The following is a 22192-nucleotide window of genomic DNA, read 5'->3' on the forward strand; positions in this document are numbered from 1 at the left end:
GGAGCAAGTGGGACAGAACCTCTGTCTACAACAGTGTGGTGAGTTACTCTTAACTGAGGAGACATTTCCCCCTGAAGATGAATACCCCAGAGTCACTGGACAACAGGAAGCACTTGCCTGTTCTCCCACCCACCTGGGCCAAATATGCTCTTCCTCTGCTCCCCTCTCTGCTCTCAGAGACAGTTTAGGCACAGGTTCTCACGCAGACTGGGGAGGGGACTGAGAGACTTCCCCTAGCTCCAGAAGCTTTCTGAGAAGGGGACAGTCTCCCGCAGGTGCCTGATTCTGAGAAGGGGACAGTCTGTCTCCCGCAGGTGCCTGATTCTGAGAAGGGGACAGTCTCCCGCAGGTGCCTGATTCCACCTCCTGTCTCCACCTCACGTTGTTGTGATTAGCTTCCCCTCTCTTCCCTAGTTAGTAACCCTCATCCATTACAAAGTCACCGAACTGGGATCATTGCTCCCTGCCTGAGGCCGCATGGTGCCTGTTCTGGCTGAAGGGACCATGGGCTAACACTGGGAAACTTCCGCTCTAAAATGTTTTATTTCTGTGGAAAGTGTCAAATGTAAAATAGGTGTTCCTTGTGTTAAGTCTCACACCTACCCACCTCTGGGGACCTGGTCATCACCCCCCCCTATCCTGGACTTTATCACTTAGCATTTCACAAACTCAGTTCTGTGTCTCTCACCACTCAGGAGTGTAAAGCCTTCACACAGCTCTTCACCGCCTGTCTGCTTTGACAGTTGAGCTGGTGTAGATCTACTCCCGGGAAGGCCAGAGCCTCCCCCAGCTCGATGCCTGGACACTGAGCCCAGAGGCTCCTATGTGGTTTCAGGCATCCTCATGCCTGCTAATCTAACCAATGGGAATAAAGCTATCACCAAGTTATCTGTTCTTGAGAAAACAGAGCAAAAGATAACTTCTGTTGTCCACGGCGTCAAACCTGAACTGTGAACTCAGGCCAGAGAGGAGGCTGGTTTTGTTCTGATGTTGAGCGCAGAAGCCACAGAACCCAGGCTCCCTGTGACCAAGGAAAACACTAGAAATTGTTTAAGTCCATGAAAGATGGCAGATGGCTGAAAATCAGGCATCTGGAGCATGTGGAAAGGGTACCGTGGCATCATGTTTGGGGAAGAGGGGATGGAGGGCATAGACTCGCCTGTGAAGAAAGGAGTTAGCGGCAGCTTTGTTCTCACCGTCAGTGAGTGTGCTGCTTCCAACCTCATTGCGAGTCAAGTGAAGTCACTTACATTCTCTCTCCTGTTTCCTGTCACCAACTGTTGCCGTGCGTGACACAGCATGTGCCTTTTCTGTGGTAGGCAATGCTTCTTCAATGACATCAAATTCTGTGTAGTGACACACTGTCATCTTTACAGTCAATACCCTGACACAGGTCATTGTCTGGCGAGTTTAAATCCCAGGGAAGTTGCCATGATGATGGCTGTGGGCTTTGCTGGTCTATCTCAGTTTCTTTCCAGCCCATCCTGCCTTGACTAGAAGCCTGCTGGGCATGTTACTGTGTCAGGACTCTCAGGAACAGGAACATCAAGGCTTGTGTGTAGAAAGAGGGGTTGGCTTAGACAAAAATTTATTAAGCAAGCCTTAAATCCATAGGGTGGGCTGGCAGACCTGAGACCCTGACACTATGCTCCTCAAGACTTCACAGCAAGCACTCACCCCTCTGAGCCATCTCCTCAGCCCCGATCCTGTCTTAGGAATTACCCTTTTCTTGGTTCTAACTGTTCTCTTCTATAACACTTCCTAAACACATGTTAGACCTCTGGATCTTTACTCCACTCCTCTGAACTTTCATTACTAGTTACTTAATGCACTTCTGAACAATAAAAATCAGTTTCACAAAATAGACACAATCAAATAGCCCAAGATAGCAAGACCTTGTGTGACTGTGGGCTTCCGTGAAGTCTTGGGCCCAGACACCTGGCCTTCTTGCCCTTCAGCTTTGCCAGAGTCTTTTATATTGCAACTTCGTGCATACCACCAGGGAACACGATCCCCTGGACTCTTCTAGGGGCAAAATCCTTCATGCAGAGGCGGGAGGCGACTATGTTGGTGGCTAGGATTCTCTCTCTGCCCCCTTCACCCTGTGATATACTTTCTTACCTACTTGCCTGAGGTTCCTATGACTAAGGGCTGCTTCTGTCTTTGGTGTCTTTCCTACGGTATCTAGAGGAGGGCACATGTGTAGGTCATTTACAAATTTGGATCTGTGTTGGGCATTTTCACACACAGCAAAGATCAATGTTTCACATGCAGAAGTGGCCAGTGTTTTACACACGGTGATCAGTGTTTCACACACAGTGGTGATCACAAGATCCTAGCCCTCTACGGTCATCAACTTCATTTCAGATATGAAAAATCTGGGATAAAGCAGAGTCACTCCAGAGTCTTGCTTCAGCCTGCTGGGCCACAGTCCGTATTGCTACCCATGGTGGATAAATAAGTCAATCCCTGAAGCAGCACCTTGCCAGTGATGGTGGGTTGTTACAGGGAGTGGAACTCCAGTTGCCCCTAGGAATCTGTGGGAGCTCTGGGTACCAAAGTCAGAGAATGCTCAAGTCCCTTATATGAAGAATACGATATCTGCATACAAGCTGTACAACCATCCCATATACTGTAAGACATCTCCAGATTGTTTTTAGTACCAGATATAAGTGTTTGTAATGTAAATAAGTATTCCTTATTGTTTAGGGAATAACTTAAAGAAATCTGCATATATTCAATACAAGTACAACTTATTTTTCTGAAATTGTCCAAATTGTAATTATTTGAACCCATAAATGTAGACGTGTAAGTGTGGAAAACCAATTGAACACCTAGACAAGATACGGTTGGCGGCACAGACAGAACAGGACGGGTGTGAGTAGCCACTGTGTAAGATGGCTGTCTCTCTTTTAGTGTTCTCTCTTACCTTTTGTGCCTGAGGCCCATTACTTCTCTGAAGCTATTTGCACTAGTCAAATTTCCTGTCTGTCTAATAAAGACCCGAGATGAACCAACACATGATGAGAAATGGGCCATTCTGACCTATACTTAGAAAACGAAGGTTTATGTTAGTTCTGTCTGTTGGCCCCTTTTCTGTGGGCCTTTGGCCGCTCGTCCAACTACCTACCTCATGACCAGAGTGAAAAAGAAGAAAGAGAAAGAGGAGGATCTAGGGTCCCCTTGTCCCCTTCAAGCACACCCCGACATGGATTGGAGGACTTCTTTCTAGGCTCTAACTCTTAAAGATCCCATCAAGCCGGTGAGCACACATTTTAATACGAGGGCCTTTGGAGGAGAGTGAGTTGCACATACTCACTCATGGAGTAGACTCAGTTTAACCTGATAGGAGGCACAGGAGCAGGTGACAGGCCTTGGCTTTCAAAAGCTAATGGAGGTAAGAAGGGCATGGTGTACCATGCAGAGGAGGGACGTCCTGGGGGAGCCCATGGGGCATCTCCCCTTGGGAAGAGCTTGCCAGCCACAGGCACAGACCTGGTATCTGTAAACACCCATTAGGAAGCACTGGGGTGGCTGTCAGCCGTGGTTTCCTTTTCATTCCTTCCTTGTTGTCCAGCCTCTGTCACATGCTCACAACTTGCTGCCGTCTCTTGATGTAAACATGATACAGGAAAAACAGAAGCCACATTGTAAAGACTGCATTATAAGTGCTTCCCAATGAGTCTCTTTTTGTAGAGACTAATCAGGGGCAGCTCTGGTCCATCTTCCCAGGTGGTGCTAGAGCCTCCACTGCCAACAGAAGACATGAAGAAGCAGTCTTTTCTTGGTGAGAGGATAGCATTCCCTTACTCAGCTGAGGCTCTGAGCCCCTCCTGATGTCTGCTGCTCCCTGAAGCGCATGCTGGCCTTCACTGCTTAAGGAGACCACGCCCTTGCCCATAAGGTGCTCACGTTCTACTTTATCATCTATGTGTTTATTATTTGGGTGCTGGGAATCTATTACCATACACTTGCTAAGCACGACCTTTAGCACTGAGCTAATCCCAGACGTTGATTAGCTTTATTTGAACAATAAAAATCTTTCCTTTTGTTGAATCTATCCAGTTCAAATATAAGTGGGGCTCGCTAACTTTTGTGTAATTTTATCTATTTCAGAAATAATGAAGATCAATGAACACTTAGTTTCTTGCACTCTAGTTTGTTTCCAACTTAGCTTTAAAGAAGTTTATATTAGGGTCACAAAAAGACAAGACATCTCAGAAGATAAAGGTGCCTACTGCCAAGCTGGATGGCTGAGTTGGATTCCCAGAACTCACCCACACTGTGGAAATTGTCCTTTCAAACTTCTTAGTCTCACTTTTTTGAATTTGGAGATTTGGTAGAAGTTGACCCAAATTGATGGTAAGTAATAGTTCATGTTGACTAAGCCACCTGAGTGTCAGTAGGCTAAGAGCTTTATATGCACAATGTTACTTTGTTGACCCAAAGTTAGTACAGACATCATAACTCTCAGCCCATTGTACAGATGAGGAAAGTGAGGAAAGCCGCTGTTGATTTGTCAAAGCAGCATTTGATTGCAGAGCCCGCATACCACAACACCGTCATGTGCTCCTTAGGCCGGCAACGACAAAGGGGGGTGGGGAGAGATGGGGGGGGCAGGAGGAGAGAGCGTTGGCTGAAACTCAGGACGATGAGCACTTGGACTTAAGATACACTGAGCAGCGAGTCTGGGCTGATGATGCCTTGGTGACAATCCTGTGCTCTGCTTTCACAGCCTGGGGGTGTGTGTACCTCTTACTTGTCATCTGATAGTAATACACTTCTGAAAAAGCCCACTTTTGAAGGTTGATTAATTAGTATGACAAGTCCGAGGTTGTGACAAACGACCCAAGAGGAAAGGAATCAGTTCTCAGGCTGTGCTCTGAGCAGCCCAGGAGCCCCCTCAGACTTGCCCTCAACAGCCACTTCTTCTCCGTGTTTACGTCGTGGCTCTGCTGGTCTCAGCAATCCCATCTGCCTCCTTCATCTCCCCCAGTCTGCCCCGCCCCTCTCCCCATCCCACTGGACCTTCTCAGGGATCTCTAAGCATAATCCAAAATAAAAATCCACACAGGCTTTTAACCCTAATTCTTAGGCCCAACCTCTACAGAATTCTAGCAAAAAAACCCTATGGGAAATGTGTGGTTCTCTTTGTCCAAATGCAGCCAGCTCATGCTGACTCCCAAGCATCAGTTTAAAATGCCAGGACTCAGCTGCAGACCTTTCCTGGCTAAGTAGTGTCTAGCCCAAGCCAGGGGCTGCTGACCCAGGGAGTAGGACTGTCTTCCTCTTTTTCTCTCCTTCCCATTCTCCTCCAACCTATCCATCCTCACCATCATTGCTGCCTTATTCCACCCCCAACTACATTATCCTTCTGCTTGGACTGGGGCAAAGATACAGAGGGATACTGACTCATTTGGAAATCAACCTGACATTTCCATCTCTGCCTGCGTAACTTGTCTATGTGCAGCCTTTGATGATGCAAGAGCATCTACAGCATCACCTACAATGCCCACACATCTCCTAGAATTGCCTGTGTGTACTTTTAATACACAGCAGAAATCATATACATATGCATGCATTCATTTTTATGCCTTGGATTTATTTAGGAATTAAATGTCAATATCTTCAACTTCCAAGTAGATTGATACATCTACCGATAATTTTTAATTGCTTACTTCTCTCACCTTCCCTTCTCCTCCTTCGGGTACTGAGTCCTATGGGTTCCACACCACAGCTAGACTGAGAGTCCCTTGTCCCTGATCTTTAAGCATGGTGTTCTTCCTGCTGTGGGGAGCGCACTATGTGTTCTTTGGGGTCTCCATGGTCTCCTAGGCCAGCAAAGTAAGGTTTACCTCACACACGGCCTCTGCTACAGTGTTCCCAAATGGGAGGGGGATAGGAATGGCCCTATCCCCAAGACACTGTGACTCACTGTGGTTGTCCCAACATCTCCAAGGGCGACTGCCCTCCCTGGAAGTTGCTCCTGAGAAGGGGCACTGTCAGAAGGTATTGTCCTCTAGAGTCGCATCTCTGGGTGCTGCTCTGAAGAAGGGCCTTGAAGTTTCTTATTAAAACCAGAAGAACTTGAATTGAGGTTTGGGAAGAGAGCCAAGGAGGTATCATTGTCAATGACCCCCCATCCATGACATTAGTCCTTTGTCATCTGGGGAGAGGAGGCTGGTCAGCCAAGGACAGTGCAGTGGCATTCCAGTCAAGAATGGACTGCACATATGGCGGCCTTCAGTGAGACTGCATCATCTAGTGACCTTACAGCCGTCTTAATTTGCCTTACGTAAAGCACGCTGTGTGGTGCCCACCCAAGGTTGGAAGCATGGAGTGAGGCCTTCCTCGGAGTTTCCCCACCATCAAGCGTCACATGACTGTGCTTCTCTCTGCTAAACTTCGTGCGGGGCGAGGAGAAAAAACACACACATGTCTGGAAACTGCGTCATGAGGTGCAGTCATGGGGAGGACGTAAAACAAGGACTGAGAATCCACAGCCATTCACCTTCGCTCACGAGCGGTTCTGCCGTTCACAAACCAGACGCTGTAATTAAAATGCTGCTAAAAGAAGCAAATCAATTACCAGCTCCAGTACACGATGATTTATTCTATCTCACACACAGAAGATTGCTTATGAGTATCATGTAACTGCTTTAGGTGATCAGTTAGCAAAAGCTGCTAATGAGTAGCACTGTTATCAAGTCAGACAAAAGACACCCTGGGACTCCAGACGTTATTATAACGCAGTACTTTGTTCTGGAAAAAAAAAAGCTCCTCTTTCATCACAACACGATGAAGATGACCCTGTCTGAGCAGTCCCAGTCCACACGGCCACCTGTCTTCTGGAAGAATGGAAAAGCAGGGTCCTCCAAGACAGAAATGATTCGAGGGAGGGACTGCTCGCAGAGCCTGTGTCCCGAACCATGTATTTATGACAAGAACACAGGACGTGGTTTTTCCAAGGCCTTTCATGCAAGCACTGTGTATACTGCTACAATAGTCACAGAACCTTATACGGGGCTAACAGTGCCAGCCTGCATTCTTGTAACTCTCTGTGGGGCACTGTCCCAGCTCGCTCTTGACTCTTGCTACAGCTCCAAGGCCCTTCCCAGGGCTGTCGACGCCCTTCCTCTGGCCCTGGCCTGGACTGCCCTCTCCTCCCTTACCAGGTCAGTGTTCCGTTGATGGCACAGGACACTGGCCCATCAGCTCCATGCTCCTCGGGATGCTTCCATGGCTCGTCTTTAAAGTGGGAATTTCCTGGCAGCTAAGACTTCGAGGCCTGAGTCTAGGTGGTTAAAGCGTGTGGTGTCAAGGAAGCTGTCCTGTCTTTGTTCACATTTCCACGAGCTGTGTCGGGGTGGAGTTCCACTGATGTGGACACAGTGCTATTGTAGAAACTTGCATAGCTCTGACATGGGCATGTAGGCTGGGAAATATGGCTTTGGGGTTTCTTTTTTTCCTGCTTCTGAGTCATGTACTCCCCCTTGTGCAGACACGCTTCCAGAATGGGAGTGACATCTCCCCTCGGGACTGAGGTGCTGCCCATTGTAGTCCTTTTAGTACCTGATGCTATGCTGAGGAGTTGTGATGATCCATCACCTAAAACAGACCCAAAACCCATGAGCCCTCTGCGGATGTAGCTGGCCGCTTACAGCTCCATAGCCTGGGCATCTCTAGAAAGGAAAAGAAACGTTAGAAGCTGTTAGAGTGATTGTGTCCGTATGGTTGGCTTGGTGTGTTGGCAGCACAGTGAGCATGTGTGAGCATGTGTGAGGAGCTCACCAGCAGATGTCAGGACCAAGAGGCCTCTCTTCAAAGGGCACAGAAAGATGCCTGCAGCCAGTGCTGGAGCCACGCGTCAGCCGAGGGGTGGTTTCTGCCTGCTGAACCCAAGGCCACATAATTTCACCCACATAATACAGCAGTGCCAGGCACTTATTCCTCAAGGTTAATCAGAAAGTGCTGGGGACTCATTCCTTGGGGTTAATCAGACTATTTGGGGAAAGTGTCACTGTCTTTGTATGAAGAACATGTTCAGATCTGGTCTGAGGCTAAGAGGAACAAGGTAGGGAGATTATGGGAATGTAATGAAAGATGATTCCTTCGGCTTTAAGTCACAAATTGTTAGCTTCTGTACCAAATGAGACAGGAGGGAAGGTACTGCCCACAAATTTTTTCAAAAGAGGAAAACAGAAGACAGATGAAGTCACCAAATGAGGCCCTGACACAAACACCTGGAGCTTGAGGTTGGGGTACAAAGCTCTGGGCTATAGGACATCTTCATGGAGATTGCCAACATCTCCTTGAAGGAGATGGGAATACACACTGACTCCATAGTTTTTCATAAGCTTTACCTATGGTGACAACGGAATGCCACATTCATGCTTCACTGGCTGCTCCCTAATTGGAAATGCTATTCACTGGGTCTGACACCTCAGTGTGGGGGTAGGAGGAGCCATGGCAGGAAGACAGAAGAATGGAGCATGCATGGGACAAGTCAAGTCAATGTCCATCAGAGGCAGCACATCGTCACCTAGCCTGAGTCCAAGGGCTGAGGACACACATGAGGCTCAAGCGTGTGGAACCTAATGGCCGGTGAGCCAACAGTGATGACGAGCAAGCCAGAACGGCGTGGTGACGGACAAAAGAGGAATGGGGACGTGTCACTTAGCTTCTTGTCCACTTGACATACACAAGGTCATCTGGGAAGAGGCAACCGCAGATGAGAGCATGCCTCCATCCTGTGGGGCATTTTCTTGATGTGGGAGGTGCTGCCCCTCTGCAGGTGGTTGTGGGATGAACCTGGAGGGCAAGCCAGCCTTCCTCTGTTCTTGGCTCAGCTTTGGGTCCCTGCCTCCAGGCTCCTGCCCCAGTCCCCACCCAGCATCCCTCTGTGATGTGCAGCGAGCTGTAAGATGAAACGAACCCTTTCCTCCCCTTTTAGTCATGACCTTAACCACAGCAATAGACAACTACCGAGGACAGGGTGGGGTGTGTCTGTTCAAAGTACACTATATGCATTCCCGGAAATGTCAGGAAGAAACCCATTACTTTGTAAAATTAATACATGTTGATAAAAACACTAGGAAAAAAAAAAAGACAGATCCGTGAAGGAAAGAGAAGATAATTGGAGAAGAAAATCTAAGAGAAGGCACCCAATGTTGTCAAATGCTAGTGTGTCTCCCTCAAAAGGATAACGGTGCAAAAGAGCACGGAGTGTATGAGGGCTGGTCTAGACAGGCCGAGGCTGGCCAGAGGTCATTCCTTCTGTTGATCTTAACCAGCCCAAGTTAAAAAGCCATTCAGGGTAGAGGAGAGGATGTTAAGTGTCCGGGCACTCAGCATGAGTGCTTGAGATACTGACAGATGGCCCAAGCAGACAAGGAGGACAGCCTCCTTGCCACAGCAGCCCTGAGCTAGGGAAGTACCTCTGGGCCAAGTCATTCTCTCATAGGAGTCATGGCTCTATGGATGTGTGGATGTCAACAGCCTCCTGGGAGCCAGACACAACCTGGAGTACCAGGCTAGCTAGGCAGAAGAGGGGACAACAGAAGCTGGCTGGGCGAGTGGCAGAGTTAGACTGCCCAGACATGTGTTGGCATGAAGAGAGGGAACAAAAAAAATTGGACATAATACAATTAGAGTGACTGTTAAGCTAAAATATTTTACCATGTTCTCCAAAAAAAAAATCACATGCAGGTCAATAAGAAAAGGAAAACCAAGTAGATAATAAAATCAATATGTGCTTCTACATCTGGTAAGCCAGAGAGAACCTTGGAACATTTATTATTGAGTTTTGAAAATAGGCATGGGCCTTGGATTTTGTCAGAAACGTCTAACTGATGAGGAAGTAGCCCACTAAATGCCTTGGGTAAAGTCCTTCCCTTACAACCCACTCTAAACCCAACTTGCTGAGTGGGTTTCCCACCTAGATCAGGCACAGGGCAGATAGTACTCCTGTCACATAACAGTGGCAATTTAAGCCGTATCAGTGAAGAGAACAGTTAGTGTCATAAGAACTGAGAAAGAAGGAATGCGTTTGGGCAGATGTGGGGGGTGCCATGAAAACTCAAAGGGGCCAAAGAAAAAACAAGCCAAATGACACAAGTACTCATGAGGACAGCCAGTGTAATATGTACTCAAATAACACAAGTACTCATGAGGACAGCCAGTGTAATATGTACTCAATGGCCAGGCCAGAGAAGTAATGGGAAAGACCATAAACACACAAGATATTCAAAATACTTAGGATTAAATTTACAATAAAAGGTAAGAAACTTAGAGTAAAACCTAAGAACTTTCACTGACGCACATGAGAACAGGCATGTTAAGTGTCTTCATAACAAAACCATGGTATACATTCACAAGGAATGTAGCTGTAAAGAAGAGAGAGAGCCTGAGGTATGTAGAAATGGATAGAGTGTTTAGTGAATTGGGCTAGACACAGCAAGCTATCACATGCTCTGAATGCAGGTGGATGTTAAGGAAAAGTTAGCCTGAACATAAACTACTGAGCACTAGAGGTTGGGATAAAACGAGGCTGGATTTGAATGCTAGATGTATGTACTGAGACAGCATACTAAACCCTACTAATATGTGTGATTAACACATTTGCTAATCAAAAATAAAATAGATTTTCTCCCATGGATTTCTGGTTAATGTCACAATGAAATTAATCAGCTCCAATCTAATGTGTAAAAATAATATATCCCCAATGAAATACCAAGACATTCTGAAATTGACTGGAAAGTCGTGCCTAAAGCTACCAGAACTAAACTAGCAACCATTTCCCTGAGGAGCAAGAGCAGTGTGGGTTTGCTGGGGTGGGAGGATCCAGCCTACCAGATGGCAAAGCACACCAGGAATCCCCACCAGCCACAGTGTGGTACCTGCCCATTACCGACCACAGGTGGCCAGGTCCAGAAAAACCCACACATGTGTAGGAACCGAGAGCAAGTCGGAGAATGGGAAGAGAGGTAGGGGCCAGCACCACCATTTGCCTTCTGGTTTGCTTTTCTTTACGATTTGTTTATTTTGTGGGTGGGTATGTATAGAGCGTATACACACACATGTGTGTGTGCACCTTTGGAGGTCAGAAAAGTGCATGAGATCACCTTGGAGCTCGTTACAGAGTTCCAGGCAGCTGTGAACCACTGGACATGAGCACAGGAGCCTGAATTCAGGTTCCCTGGAAGGGCAGCAGGCACCTAGCTGCTACACCGTCTGTCCATCACCATTCGTTTCTGAGACAGGGACTCGCTCTCTAGTTCAGGCTGGGCTCTAACTGGCAACCCTCCAGCACTGGGGTTACAGGCATGCACCACTACACTTTACCAATGTTTTTAATGAGGTTGCATTTGTGTAAAAGACCAAATTGTATCAATAGCTCACCTCACACACCAGAATGTGTGCCAGCAATTCGAACAAAAAAAATCCTTAAATACCACAAGAATGTATCTGAATAGATATAAAATATATCATTATATATAAATATCATAAACTATCATGAATACACATAAAATTAAAACTGATCATTTTTGTGAAAGGGCAGGGGTTTAGTCAGCCGGGAGCCACTGAGATGATGACCTCAAAGCAGAGACATGTCCGTAGTTTGGAAAGAATTCTCTCTGTTTATGTTTGAACGGTCTCATCTTTGGCTTTTTTGTCCCTGTTTTACACGTTCAAAAATGGAATTAAAGATTTTTTAAATATCAAACTGCCCTAGGCCCTAAGACCAGTATCTCTAATTTTGTATCAACTTGGTAGAACTAACCACACAGAAAGCATTATCATTTAAGTTGAACACATGGCTCTAGCTGTATACACATAAGAAACAAAACTCCACAGACAAAAAGCATTGCAAATATGTCTTCGTGCTCGCTGGGCAGGCTGTGTCAGGACACCGCTGTGCTTCAGGAAGCACCGTGTGTGGTGAGTGGACTCGAGAACTAAGGTAAAAATCCTGCTATGGCAGAGAAACAGGGTCTCCGTGTGTGGGGGGATGGGGGAGGGAGGCAAGATGGAAACGCAGACGGGGAAGCTTGGCAGGACCTCGGGGGACTGGCTTAGCCTTTTACAAACATGCATTGGAAGGACCCAGGAAAAATGACATGCTCATGGCCAAGAGTGTGACAGTCTGTGCACATATGATTTCTAAAAACCAACTCCCATAAAACCAGAAGGAAACCCAAGGAAAGGGGTGAGGGGTAGCTTTGGATGAGATAGTACAAGAGGAACCTGAGATACTGTGTGTGCGTGTGTGTGTGTGTGTGTGTGTGTGTGTGTGCACGCGCACGCTCGCGTTTACTCTGAAAGGTGCTCCAGACAGGATGTTCTCATAGGGGTCCACTTGTCATCAAGAAATGACTTTCACTTCTCCCTTCTGCTGCCCTTCTTGGCCTGTGACAGTTGGGAGAGCTGTCCCTGCCCCTCATCAGCTGCAGCACTGAGGAGAGTGGCCCCCCTGTACCTCACCCGGGGAACACAGTAGAGCTGGCCCTGGTGGAACAGGCGTGCATAAGCTGACCCTGAGGACCTGAATGCAGGAGGACTTGCCCCGGCCCTTGCTCCTCCTCGCTGCATAGGGTGCAGGGGCAATGCTGGAGAGCTCATCCTGGGGAGAGAGCTGGCTTGCTGACCCACCCTGCAACCACGCAGGTCCAGAACCAGACCTATGAGTTGGCCCATCCCAACGTCCACCCCATCTGTGATCTGATGGAGCACGTGAAGGGGCCAGTCCTACAGATCCAAAGCTGCAGGATCTCCACAGCACAGGGCAAAAAAACGGGAGAGCCAAGAGAAGAACCAGCGAGGGCCCAGAATCAGTAGTGTGGCCTCGAACTAGATTATTGATGACTAAAGGGTATATGATGATGTCTTTTTTTCTTTTCTCTTAAATTTTATGTCACTTTATGGGGGGAGAGGCTGCAAGGGCAGAGGGCGACGGGGAGATGAACAGGATCGAGAAGCATGACGTAAAAGACGCAACGAGTTAATAAACGGTTTTAAGAAAAGAAATGCCTTGCATTTACTCAACTCGGGATGCCTTGAGCAACAAAGAACGATGACAGTGATAGATTAAAAGGCACTGAAGTGTGGCATATCAATAATCAGTAAAAAATAGAAAAAAATGGAAAAAAGAGAACCATAAAAAGTCTATCCCGATCTCCCCGCCCCCAAAGAATGACAGGTGTCAAATGCAAAAGTGGTACCCGGATTGGACACTCAGTATTTTCATTGGCACCAATCACAACAGCTGACTCTGATCTGGCTTATGAATAGGTGAAATCAATGGGTAGAGATTACTAGGGATCAGGCTATGCTCACAAAGCTCTGGTTTTAGCGTATTCGCTATTGACAAAAAGAACAATGTAATCTCTACAGTGCCTAGAGCAAGCCATGGCTTCCCTAGCCAAGCTGCCAAAAGAAGCAAAACCAACAGGGAGCCTGGATTATACCTCCAGGCTCTAGACAGTGCAAGATGGGCAATGCTGCCCAGCCCCGGTGTTCTTGACACCTCCAAAAGAGAAAGAAGAGAGAATGGGACTTTATCCAATTTTTAGCTTAGGCAGTTCAAAATGAACAATGTTGTGGCGAGAAAGAAAAAAAGGAGGTACAGGGAACATAAATATTTTGCTTGCAAGTTTTCAACTTTTCTGTGGATTTCAAGTTCGTTTTTTGTTTTCAAACAGAAAGAGGACAGGGGAGAGATGGGAGATGATTTCAGACCTAGAGTGGCCATCCCAGGCAGCTGTTGAATTACTATTCTGGATACACCCCATGAGCTACTCAGGTGACCAGGGGGCACGAGTCTGGGAATCCTGCTATCGCATGCAGGTAAACCAGAGAAGTAGGTTCAACCAGGACCCCCAAGATCCTGCCTCTCAGCATCTGCTCCCAAAATGCAGGCTTTCCCACTCTCAGAGCCCCCCAAAGCAGTAGAGAAACAAACCGCCAAACACACTGATGTCTGCTGACACAGAAAGGTGTTTTGGATTTTGTTTTTGTTAAATGGACCTAGACTGGCTAACAGATTGGCCACTGTCAAAAGGAAAGTTATAGAAAAACCAGACTCTGCTTCGGTTAAAGCCCAGTCCTCTCAACTCTCATTGCGCAAATGACCACAGCTTTGCTTCTAGTATGACTAATGATCATCCCCAAGAACGCCCCATAGCCCTAAAGGAACGCTATCCAAGCGTGAGGTCTCTAACCAGTGCCAGCATTCCCACCATGGCAAGCAGAAAGAACCGCAGCTGCCCCCAGGACAATGCCAGCCTTCCTTCCTGTTAGGGAAGACACCGAGGACAAGCCTTGGAACAGAGGAGGATGCTGTTAATAGTCTGGTGAGGCCAGGCTGTGTGGGAGCCCTGGATCAGCTGCTGGGGTCTCAACTTGCCTGGGATTCCCCAGACTTCATCTCGTGATAACTTGGAAAACTTGGGCACCTCCCTCTGCTGCAGTCACTCCTGTGTAGGGTGCATTTCAGTCCTCTATGGTGAGGCTAGTTGGGGGGGTGGGGAGGGAGGGAGGGCAAGGGCTGAGGGAGGGGATGGTACACTCCGACTAGTCTGCAGCGACCTTACCTGGGGCTTCTCTTCTTCTGCAAGATGGGGTCTAAACAGAGAAAACAGAGAATTAGCAAGGAGGGCCTGCGACTCTTCTACCTAGGTGGCAGTTGGGGGGGGCAGGGGTGGGGGTTCAAAGCCAGCCTGGTGGAGGAGCTCTAGGGTGGACCACTCATTGGGAAGTGGTTCAGGATGAATCTTAGTGCTGCTGTAACCTCTCTGTCCATGGCCAGTCCCTGAGCCCCTTGCTAGGACACAGGTGTGATTGACTGTTCCCCAAACTGTGCAGGGCCCATATCCCCTCTGGTTGCAGCCTGAGTCTCCCAAAGGGGCTGGACTTCTCAGGACACTGGAGGCCAGGGACTGTGGGGTAAAGGGACAGCTTCCTCCACTCTTATTGGTAGGGAAACAAAATCAAAGCTAAGCCAGCGCTTACGACCAGTGATGCCCATTTCCACCCACGCCACTCCTCCCGTGTTTCTCTACGGGTCATGCTATATTTTCAGAGAAGACAGCATCCTTCCTCCTTGTCCTCAGAACCACCCCACGGAAAGCTGCACCATCATCACCTTCTGGGTCTCAGAGGGTGCTTTGCAGTTATCCCCAGAGAGAGGGCTGGAAATCAGCATTGCATTTTGCTACAGAGCTCACAGAGAAACTGCTCAGATCCTGCAGTGAAGCTCTTCCCTCCTTCCCGAACCAGCGAGGGTTGTGCCACGCCGCTGTTCGAAGACTCGAAAGAGCCTAGCCACACCCAGACCACGTGCAACCACCCTGCCCTGCTCTGGGTTTGACCTGCCCATCAACCAGCTGTGGTCAGAACCAACTCAGGACCCCTGGGATCAGTTTTATCTGATCATGTCCACAGGATGAGAAAACAGAAGTGCCATTTTCTAACTTCAGTTCTTTCTGTTGTGGAGTATTATTCTAAGGTGGGTTACATTTGCTTATGCTCTGGAACATTTGTTTAATGATTCAGAGATGTGTTGCATTCTTCTATGTTCCATTGTCTCACTCTGCGAGGCTGTTATCACTTTGCCTGTCTAAAACTCCTGATTGGTCTAATAAAGAACTGAATGGCCAATAGCTAGGCAGGAGAAAGGATAAGTGGAGCTGGCGGGCAAAGAGAAAAAAAATGGGTGTGTGTGGGAGGTCAGATCAAAAGATCAAGAGAGGAGAAGGAGCAAGAAAAGGAGGAGGACATGAGGGGCAGCCACCCAGATACACAGCCAGCCATGGAGTAGGAAGTAAAGAAAGAGATACAGGAAGGAGGAAGATAAAAGCCCAGAGGCAAAAGATAGATGGAGTAATTTAAGAAAAACTGGCAAGAAAGAAGCCAAGCTAAGGCTGGGCATTTATAAGTAATAATAAGTCTCTGTGTGTGTTTATTTGGAAGCCAGGTGATGGAGCCCCCCCAAAAGTGCAAGGAGTAAAAAACAGCCAACAACATCTTTCCAGAAAGCTTAAATCTCAGACTACTGAAAGTGCCTGAATAGAAAAGTTCACAGTGGCAGAGAGATAGGGAGGGGCACGCAGTGCGGAGACAGATGCAGAGACACTCCTTTTCCTCTCCGAGGGAGCTCCTGGCTGTGGGCCTGTGCTGCAGCTCTCTTCTCTGCCAGTTTCCCCCAGGGCTTCACAGGACACCATCAGGTCTAGAATGTTCTCCAAAGGCCCATGTGTTAAAGGCTTGTTCCCCAGCCCATGAGGCTATTGGGAAGTGGGGCAACCTTTAAAAGGTGGGACCTACTGGGAGATCTTAGGCCTAGGGGCCATGTCCTTGAGGGGAACTGCAGGGTCCCAGTTTCTTCTCTCTGAGAGGAACCAGCTTCCTTCTCCACACACTCATGGCATGGTGTCATCACAAGCCCCAAACCAAGACGACCAGTAGAGCACAGCCCAAAATTCCCAAGCTGTGAGTCCCAAGCCCTTTCCTCTCTTTAAGTTAACTGCCTCTGGCATGTTGTCACAGTAACACCGAAGACCAACAGACAGTCCTTTCTTCTGCAGAGCCGCGCAGGGTGTGTTGTCATGGGTTCCTTACCCTGGGGTGTGTTCTTCAGGTCTGCAGAGTCATTATCAGACAAATGTCTCCGGATCATGCAGATCTTCAGGGCAAGGAAGCCTGCAGATATGGCTATTCCCAAGGCTGTGCCAATGATGGCGTATTTGAAATCTGAAGCACAGGGAAGAATTGAACTCAAGATCCAGTTGCCAGCCTCCAGGGAACTTCCATGGCCCTACATGAAGTCCAGACTCGTGTCCCTGGACCCTTACATCCCAATGGCAACCTACTGAGCTAGCCTTGTTTTCCACTCTCCATTCACAACCCCCTCCCCATCCCCAAAGCTCTATCCCCGGTCTCCCCGGCTCTCGGAACTGTTCCCATCTTCAACAAGTGCCTCAGGACCTGGCCACCTGAGCTCTGCTGGTAGGCAGCTGACTCCTCGAGCTTCCTGCCATCCTACCTCACTTATCCCTTAGCTCATTCACCGCCTTGTCTGTCAAGGGTATGAAAGTCGCTGCCTGTGTGGGAGTCCTGGGGCCGGGGCCTTCTTAGCGGAGGTGATGTGTGGAATGCTCCTTGCTAGGAAAGGCGAGCCTCTGTGTGGGAGGGAGCAGGCACTGTGAGAAATGGGCCGATGAATAGTGAGGGCCGGGGAGAATGGCGGAGCCTGCAGCTGAGGGCCCATAGACACGGCCTAAGGCATTGGGGGAGCTAGGGCTGCTGATCAGAGACAGACAGCACATAGAGGTGGCCTCATGGCTTGTGTCCCCAGGACAACGCTGCTTTGGCCACTAAGTGGACCTGTGGACGAGACGTGCGCTGGCTAGCAGGAATGAACACCGGCATCTACCTGCAGTCTTTGCCCCCGCTACGTACGCAGGACAAGCAGGGAGGTCACCTACCAATCTCAGTCTCAGCAGAGCTGTCCGCTGCCAGCACTTGAGCTCCTCCAACACCTGCGAAGAAAGAATCCCAAGCCTTTTAGGAAACCCACAGCCAGGCCTGGGGGATCACTTAGTGTAAGAGTGATAGCTACATAAACATCAGAACCCAAGTTCAATCCCCAGTACCTACATTTTACAAGGGAGGAGAGGCACGGTCAAGCATGTGCTGTACCCATGGTTTTGTAGGAGGACAGAGACAGGATGGCTGTGGGGCTCACTGGATACCAGCATGGCTCTAGGTTTAGGAAGAAACCCCTGGTGGTTGATGGAAACAAAATGGTACCCAAAAGGAATGGTATCATTAGGTGTGGCCTTGCTGGAGGAAGTGTGTTACTGTGGGGGTGGGCTTTGGGGTCTCCTACTATGCTCAAGCCATGCCCAGTGTCACAGTCCACTTCCTGTTGCCTGAGGATCAAGACGTAGAACTCTCAGCTCCTTCCCCAGCACCACGTCTGCCTACAAGCCACCATGTTCCAGCCATGATGATAATTGGCTGAACCCCTGAAACTGTAAGCCAGCTCCAGCTAAATGTTTTTCCATGTAAGAGCTGCCATGGTCATGGTCTCTTCACAGCAATAGAAACCCTAACGAAGACACCCTGTCTCAAGGAAATAGGCAAAGAGTATAGAGCAGTGTGCCCAGTGTCCTTCTCTGGCCTTCACAAAAATAGTACAGATGCATGCATGCACACCCCCAGCACACACACACACACACACACACACACACACACACACACACACACCACCACCACCACCACCACCACCACCACCACCACACTAAAAATAACAAAAAGAATCCCGACACTGGTAGGAACAGAGGGCAAAGCTCCAGTTGGGAGGTTGTGGGAGGTTGTGGAGGTTGTGGAGGTTGTGGAGGTTGTGGGAGGTTGTGGAGGTTGTGGGAGGTTGTGGAGGTTGTGGGAGGTTGTGGAGGTTGTGGAGGTTGTGGAGGTTGTGGGAGGTTGTTGTCCAAACTTGACTCCCTTCACCTGCTTCCCCTTGACCTCCACCCTCAAGGACTCAGTGGCGTTCTGACTGCCACGGAGTCTTGGGGCCTCGATGAGGTGCTCAAACTTTCCCCAACACTCGAATGAGGAACAAGGTCCTGTTGGGTTCAGCACACTGCTCCTGAGCAGTTTCTAAGACCTCTGTGCTGATCCCAACCTATACCCTGATCACGACCCCTTGTAGTCTCCCCAGGCATCTTCTGCCATTGAACCTCTCCCTCTATCTGGTCCCTCTACTCCCTTCTCTGCTCTTGTTTGGTATTGGCTCTGTTATTTGTTCCCTGGATCCCCACACCTAGTGAGCTGCTCCTTCTGGGACTTCAACAGCCCTGTGCTTCCCCAACCTTACTGACCAAGTCAATACAAACTCAACATTGACATACTGATATTGTGCATTGGGTACCATGCTAGTAGCTTCTCAGTTAGTTATCAGCCCACAGAGTGTGTCTTGGTGATCTCCCACTGTCTTTACCGGAGTGTCAATAGCAGCTGAATTTAGGAACATATAGGAAGTATCAACAAATGTCTGATGAATGACTGAATTAATGATAGAGGTGGTAAAGCCCTGACTTCCTAGGGAAGAAAGGGATAGAGACTCTGTTTGCTCAATCAGCAAAGACCTTTTCCATTCACCCATGACTACTACCAACCTCAGTGACACTCAGTGTTAAGCCAGAATTTCATGAAGGACAATTGTATTCTCTGTTCAGTGGGGAGGAGGTCATCATAACAGGCCAGGGTTTGTTTTTAAAGATTGGCTTCACTTTTAATTGTGTGTATAGGTGTGTGTCGGGGGTGGGGGGGGACATGCACACAGCTAAGGTGTCTAGTAGATGGAGCTGTGTGCATAGGTATGTGTCAGGGGTGGTGGTGCACACAGCTAAGGTGTCTAGTAGATGGAGCTGGGGAACAGGCAGTTATGCCCTGCCTGGCTTGGGTGCAGAGAACTCAACTTGAGTCCTCCGGAAGAGCACTGAGTGATCTTAACCACTGAGCATCTCCCCAGCCCCTAGTTTTAAAGTTTTATCTCAACTCTTTGATGGGTGAATGAAGCCTGGGCATTCTGAAGCAAAAGCTCAGAGTCTTGTTCTGACTACAGCTCCTTCTGCAGATACACAGATGTCTCTTTCGTACAGAAGTCAAGCTTACACACATTCGTGTGCGCACACACACACACACACACACACACACTTATCCCTGCACATAATGACCTCGATTTTGTCTAATGGATGAAGACCCCAATAAGATCTACTGCATTAACATTTCCTTAAATTAAGGCTGGGAAAGATCTAGAACTGCACCAAAGGCTATGGATGAGAGCAGGATTGCAGGCAGATGATCCAGCCTGGGAGTCACTGTTCTCCAGGTTCTGCTGACCCAGGGGCCTCTTTCTGTCTGGACTGAACAAAAGGCAGGAGCCAGGGAGGGCATCCCCTAGGGATGTCAGGCCTTTAGAGGTCAGTCTGCCTTTGCAGGTTCAAGGACTTACAGGTTCCCATCTTTGGGTCTTCCCCTTGGTGACCACAGCTCTTAATAGGAGCACTTGTCATACACACTTTACACCAGGCCCAGATGAAACTGACAAGGAAATAAGGATGAGAGACACAGATGAGAACACCAGATGCAGAGCCAATAGCCACAACCACAGGACCCAGAGGCTGTGTCAGGGAGGCTCAGACCACTGGGGAAGAGGGAAGAGAGGAAGGAGGGAAGCCCCAGTGTCGGAGCCCCAAGCCCTGCCCCAGCATCCCCACCTGACGGCAGCCTGGTTCTGCGCTCCCCAGATTCCATCCTAGACAGATACTGTCTAGGTTCACCGTGTCCTTACTGGCTCCTTCTGCTGGGTCTCAAGGCGGGAATCCATGCCTCTAGTCAGCTCAGCCCTTTGCAGGTCCCTGGACTCTGTACTGTGCTCAGACCCCTCTAAGCTTGGAGGCGTTCAGCCAATCTCTGGAATTGCCACTTTGGGGACTTCCTCCCTTAGGTCTGCATTCCTGCTGAGCGGAGGCAGCATGCGCCTGCGGAGACACTTAGTGGATCCAGCTGTGCACTGGAGCAACAATTCCTGCTAGCTAACCCTCTGGCCACTCGGCGGCAGCCTTTCCCCTCCTCAGGGAGAAAACTGCTCCCCAATCTGCCCTAACTCCTTTGCTCTCTCAGTCTCGCTGGGAGGTCTAACTCTCTAATGAGCCCCCGGGTGAGGATCCATCCACCAGGCGACCTGCCTCCTGCTAGGGTCACGAGCTGGGGGAGTCCCTCTTGGGCTGTAGACCCTTAGCAAGCCCCCAGTTCTGCAAAGTAGCTGGAGGATGGATGGCCCTAACGGGGCTTGTCTTCCAAGCACAGCCAGAGTGCTCCACGAAGGATGCCTTGCTCTGCAATGGGATGCATAAGACCCCAGGAGGAAGCCCCAGCAAAGCCAGCAGAAGCTTCTGCCCACGTGCTCAGCAGGAGTCCTGACGTAGCTGAGGCAGGTCACAGTACTGGAACATAGGCTCTAAGACCCTCAAGCAGTTCAGAGGGGCTGGGCTAGGATGTCCGTGTCATGACTGCTGTCCCTAAGGCAAATGTCACTTGCTACCACTAGCCCCATGAGCCTGGCTGACTACACACACACACACACACACACACACACACACACACACACACACACACACACACCATGCCCTAGCACTGTCCCTGATGAGTTGGGTATAGAGGTTGAGCATAGCCTCTGCTGCTGCCTTCTAGATGGATTTGCTGAGACCCTGGAGCATTCCAGAGAAGTGGTCCACGCAGCCTCCACGGGTGGTTGGGTGGCACCCTGCACATACGTGCTCTCTTTCAGAGGGACTTACATCAAGACACTCAGTGGTCTCTCCCACCCCAGGTGGGCCTGATGCTCCGCCCTCACCAAAGCAACTTCAGATAAATTTGATGAGGCATGAACACAGCAGTGTCTCTCTGCAGCCCTCAAGCCTTGGGGGGGCTGCTCTGCAGCTGCCTTCCAATACTGCAAGAGTAAATGGCTCTAAAGCTAGGGCTGTAGGCAACTGGGTGGTAGAGCACTCACTTAGCGTGCTTAAAGTCCCATATCTCATTGCCAGCACTGAAGTAGGGGGCAAGAGTAAATGGCCCTACCAAGTGGTTTAGCCTCTCCTGGAGCAGAAGAGGACGGGACTGCCTCGGAAGAGCCAAGAAGAATGAGCCCAGGGCACAGTTTGCACTTGCCCATCTCTGTTGGAATCTGACCAGCTAAAAGCCCATCCCTGGTATCCAAGCCTCTTTGTCCTGTCCACCTGTTGGGTCCACCCTCACTGGGGGCTAAAATTCCCTGCCACCTTATTTGGGAAGAACCAGGGTGTGTGATTCTAAGTTGTGGGCTGGCCACCATGTGTCATTCTATAAGAATCTGAGCTAAAAATAGGGTGGCCGCCCTAAGTGTTTGTCAACTGATGCCTGGCCACATTCATCTTGGTACTTAAAGGGTGGGCGTTGGGTCCTAACTTTAGAGCTCATGAATTCCGACATCCCCAGCTAGAGGAAATGGGTCTCAAATGTTAGGACCAGCATCCACCCTGTCTGTCATTAAAGGGTCTACACACAAACAAGGGCCCGACATCAAGCCAACCCAAGGTGCCCTGAAGAGATCATGAGCTGCCAAAGAGTGACCAAGGAGACT

At 49.1% G+C, this 22192-nt stretch overlaps 2 protein-coding genes across 2 annotated transcripts in view; both read right to left on the reverse strand.

Annotated features, from left to right (window-relative positions):
• The window catches only part of Fam170b (family with sequence similarity 170 member B), a 33602-nt gene extending 16886 nt beyond the window's left edge, over positions 1–16716 (reverse strand). The window contains exons 1-2 of the mRNA XM_021231566.2: positions 16618–16716; positions 14592–14622 (exon numbers count right to left, since the gene is read on the reverse strand). The gene's annotated coding sequence lies outside the window, so the exon portion shown is untranslated. The remainder of the gene's footprint in view (positions 1–14591; positions 14623–16617) is intronic.
• The window catches only part of Tmem273 (transmembrane protein 273), a 30376-nt gene continuing 13765 nt past the window's right edge, over positions 5582–22192 (reverse strand). The window contains exons 2-5 of the mRNA XM_013118785.3: positions 17484–17537; positions 16618–16749; positions 14592–14622; positions 5582–7682 (exon numbers count right to left, since the gene is read on the reverse strand). Of these exons, the coding sequence (XP_012974239.2) occupies positions 7658–7682; positions 14592–14622; positions 16618–16749; positions 17484–17537 (242 nt within the window). The 3' untranslated portion in view covers positions 5582–7657. The remainder of the gene's footprint in view (positions 7683–14591; positions 14623–16617; positions 16750–17483; positions 17538–22192) is intronic.

Source organism: Mesocricetus auratus, unplaced genomic scaffold (assembly GCF_017639785.1).
Source record: "Mesocricetus auratus isolate SY011 unplaced genomic scaffold, BCM_Maur_2.0 Super-Scaffold_100006, whole genome shotgun sequence".
NCBI classification, from domain to species: Eukaryota; Metazoa; Chordata; class Mammalia; order Rodentia; family Cricetidae; genus Mesocricetus; species Mesocricetus auratus.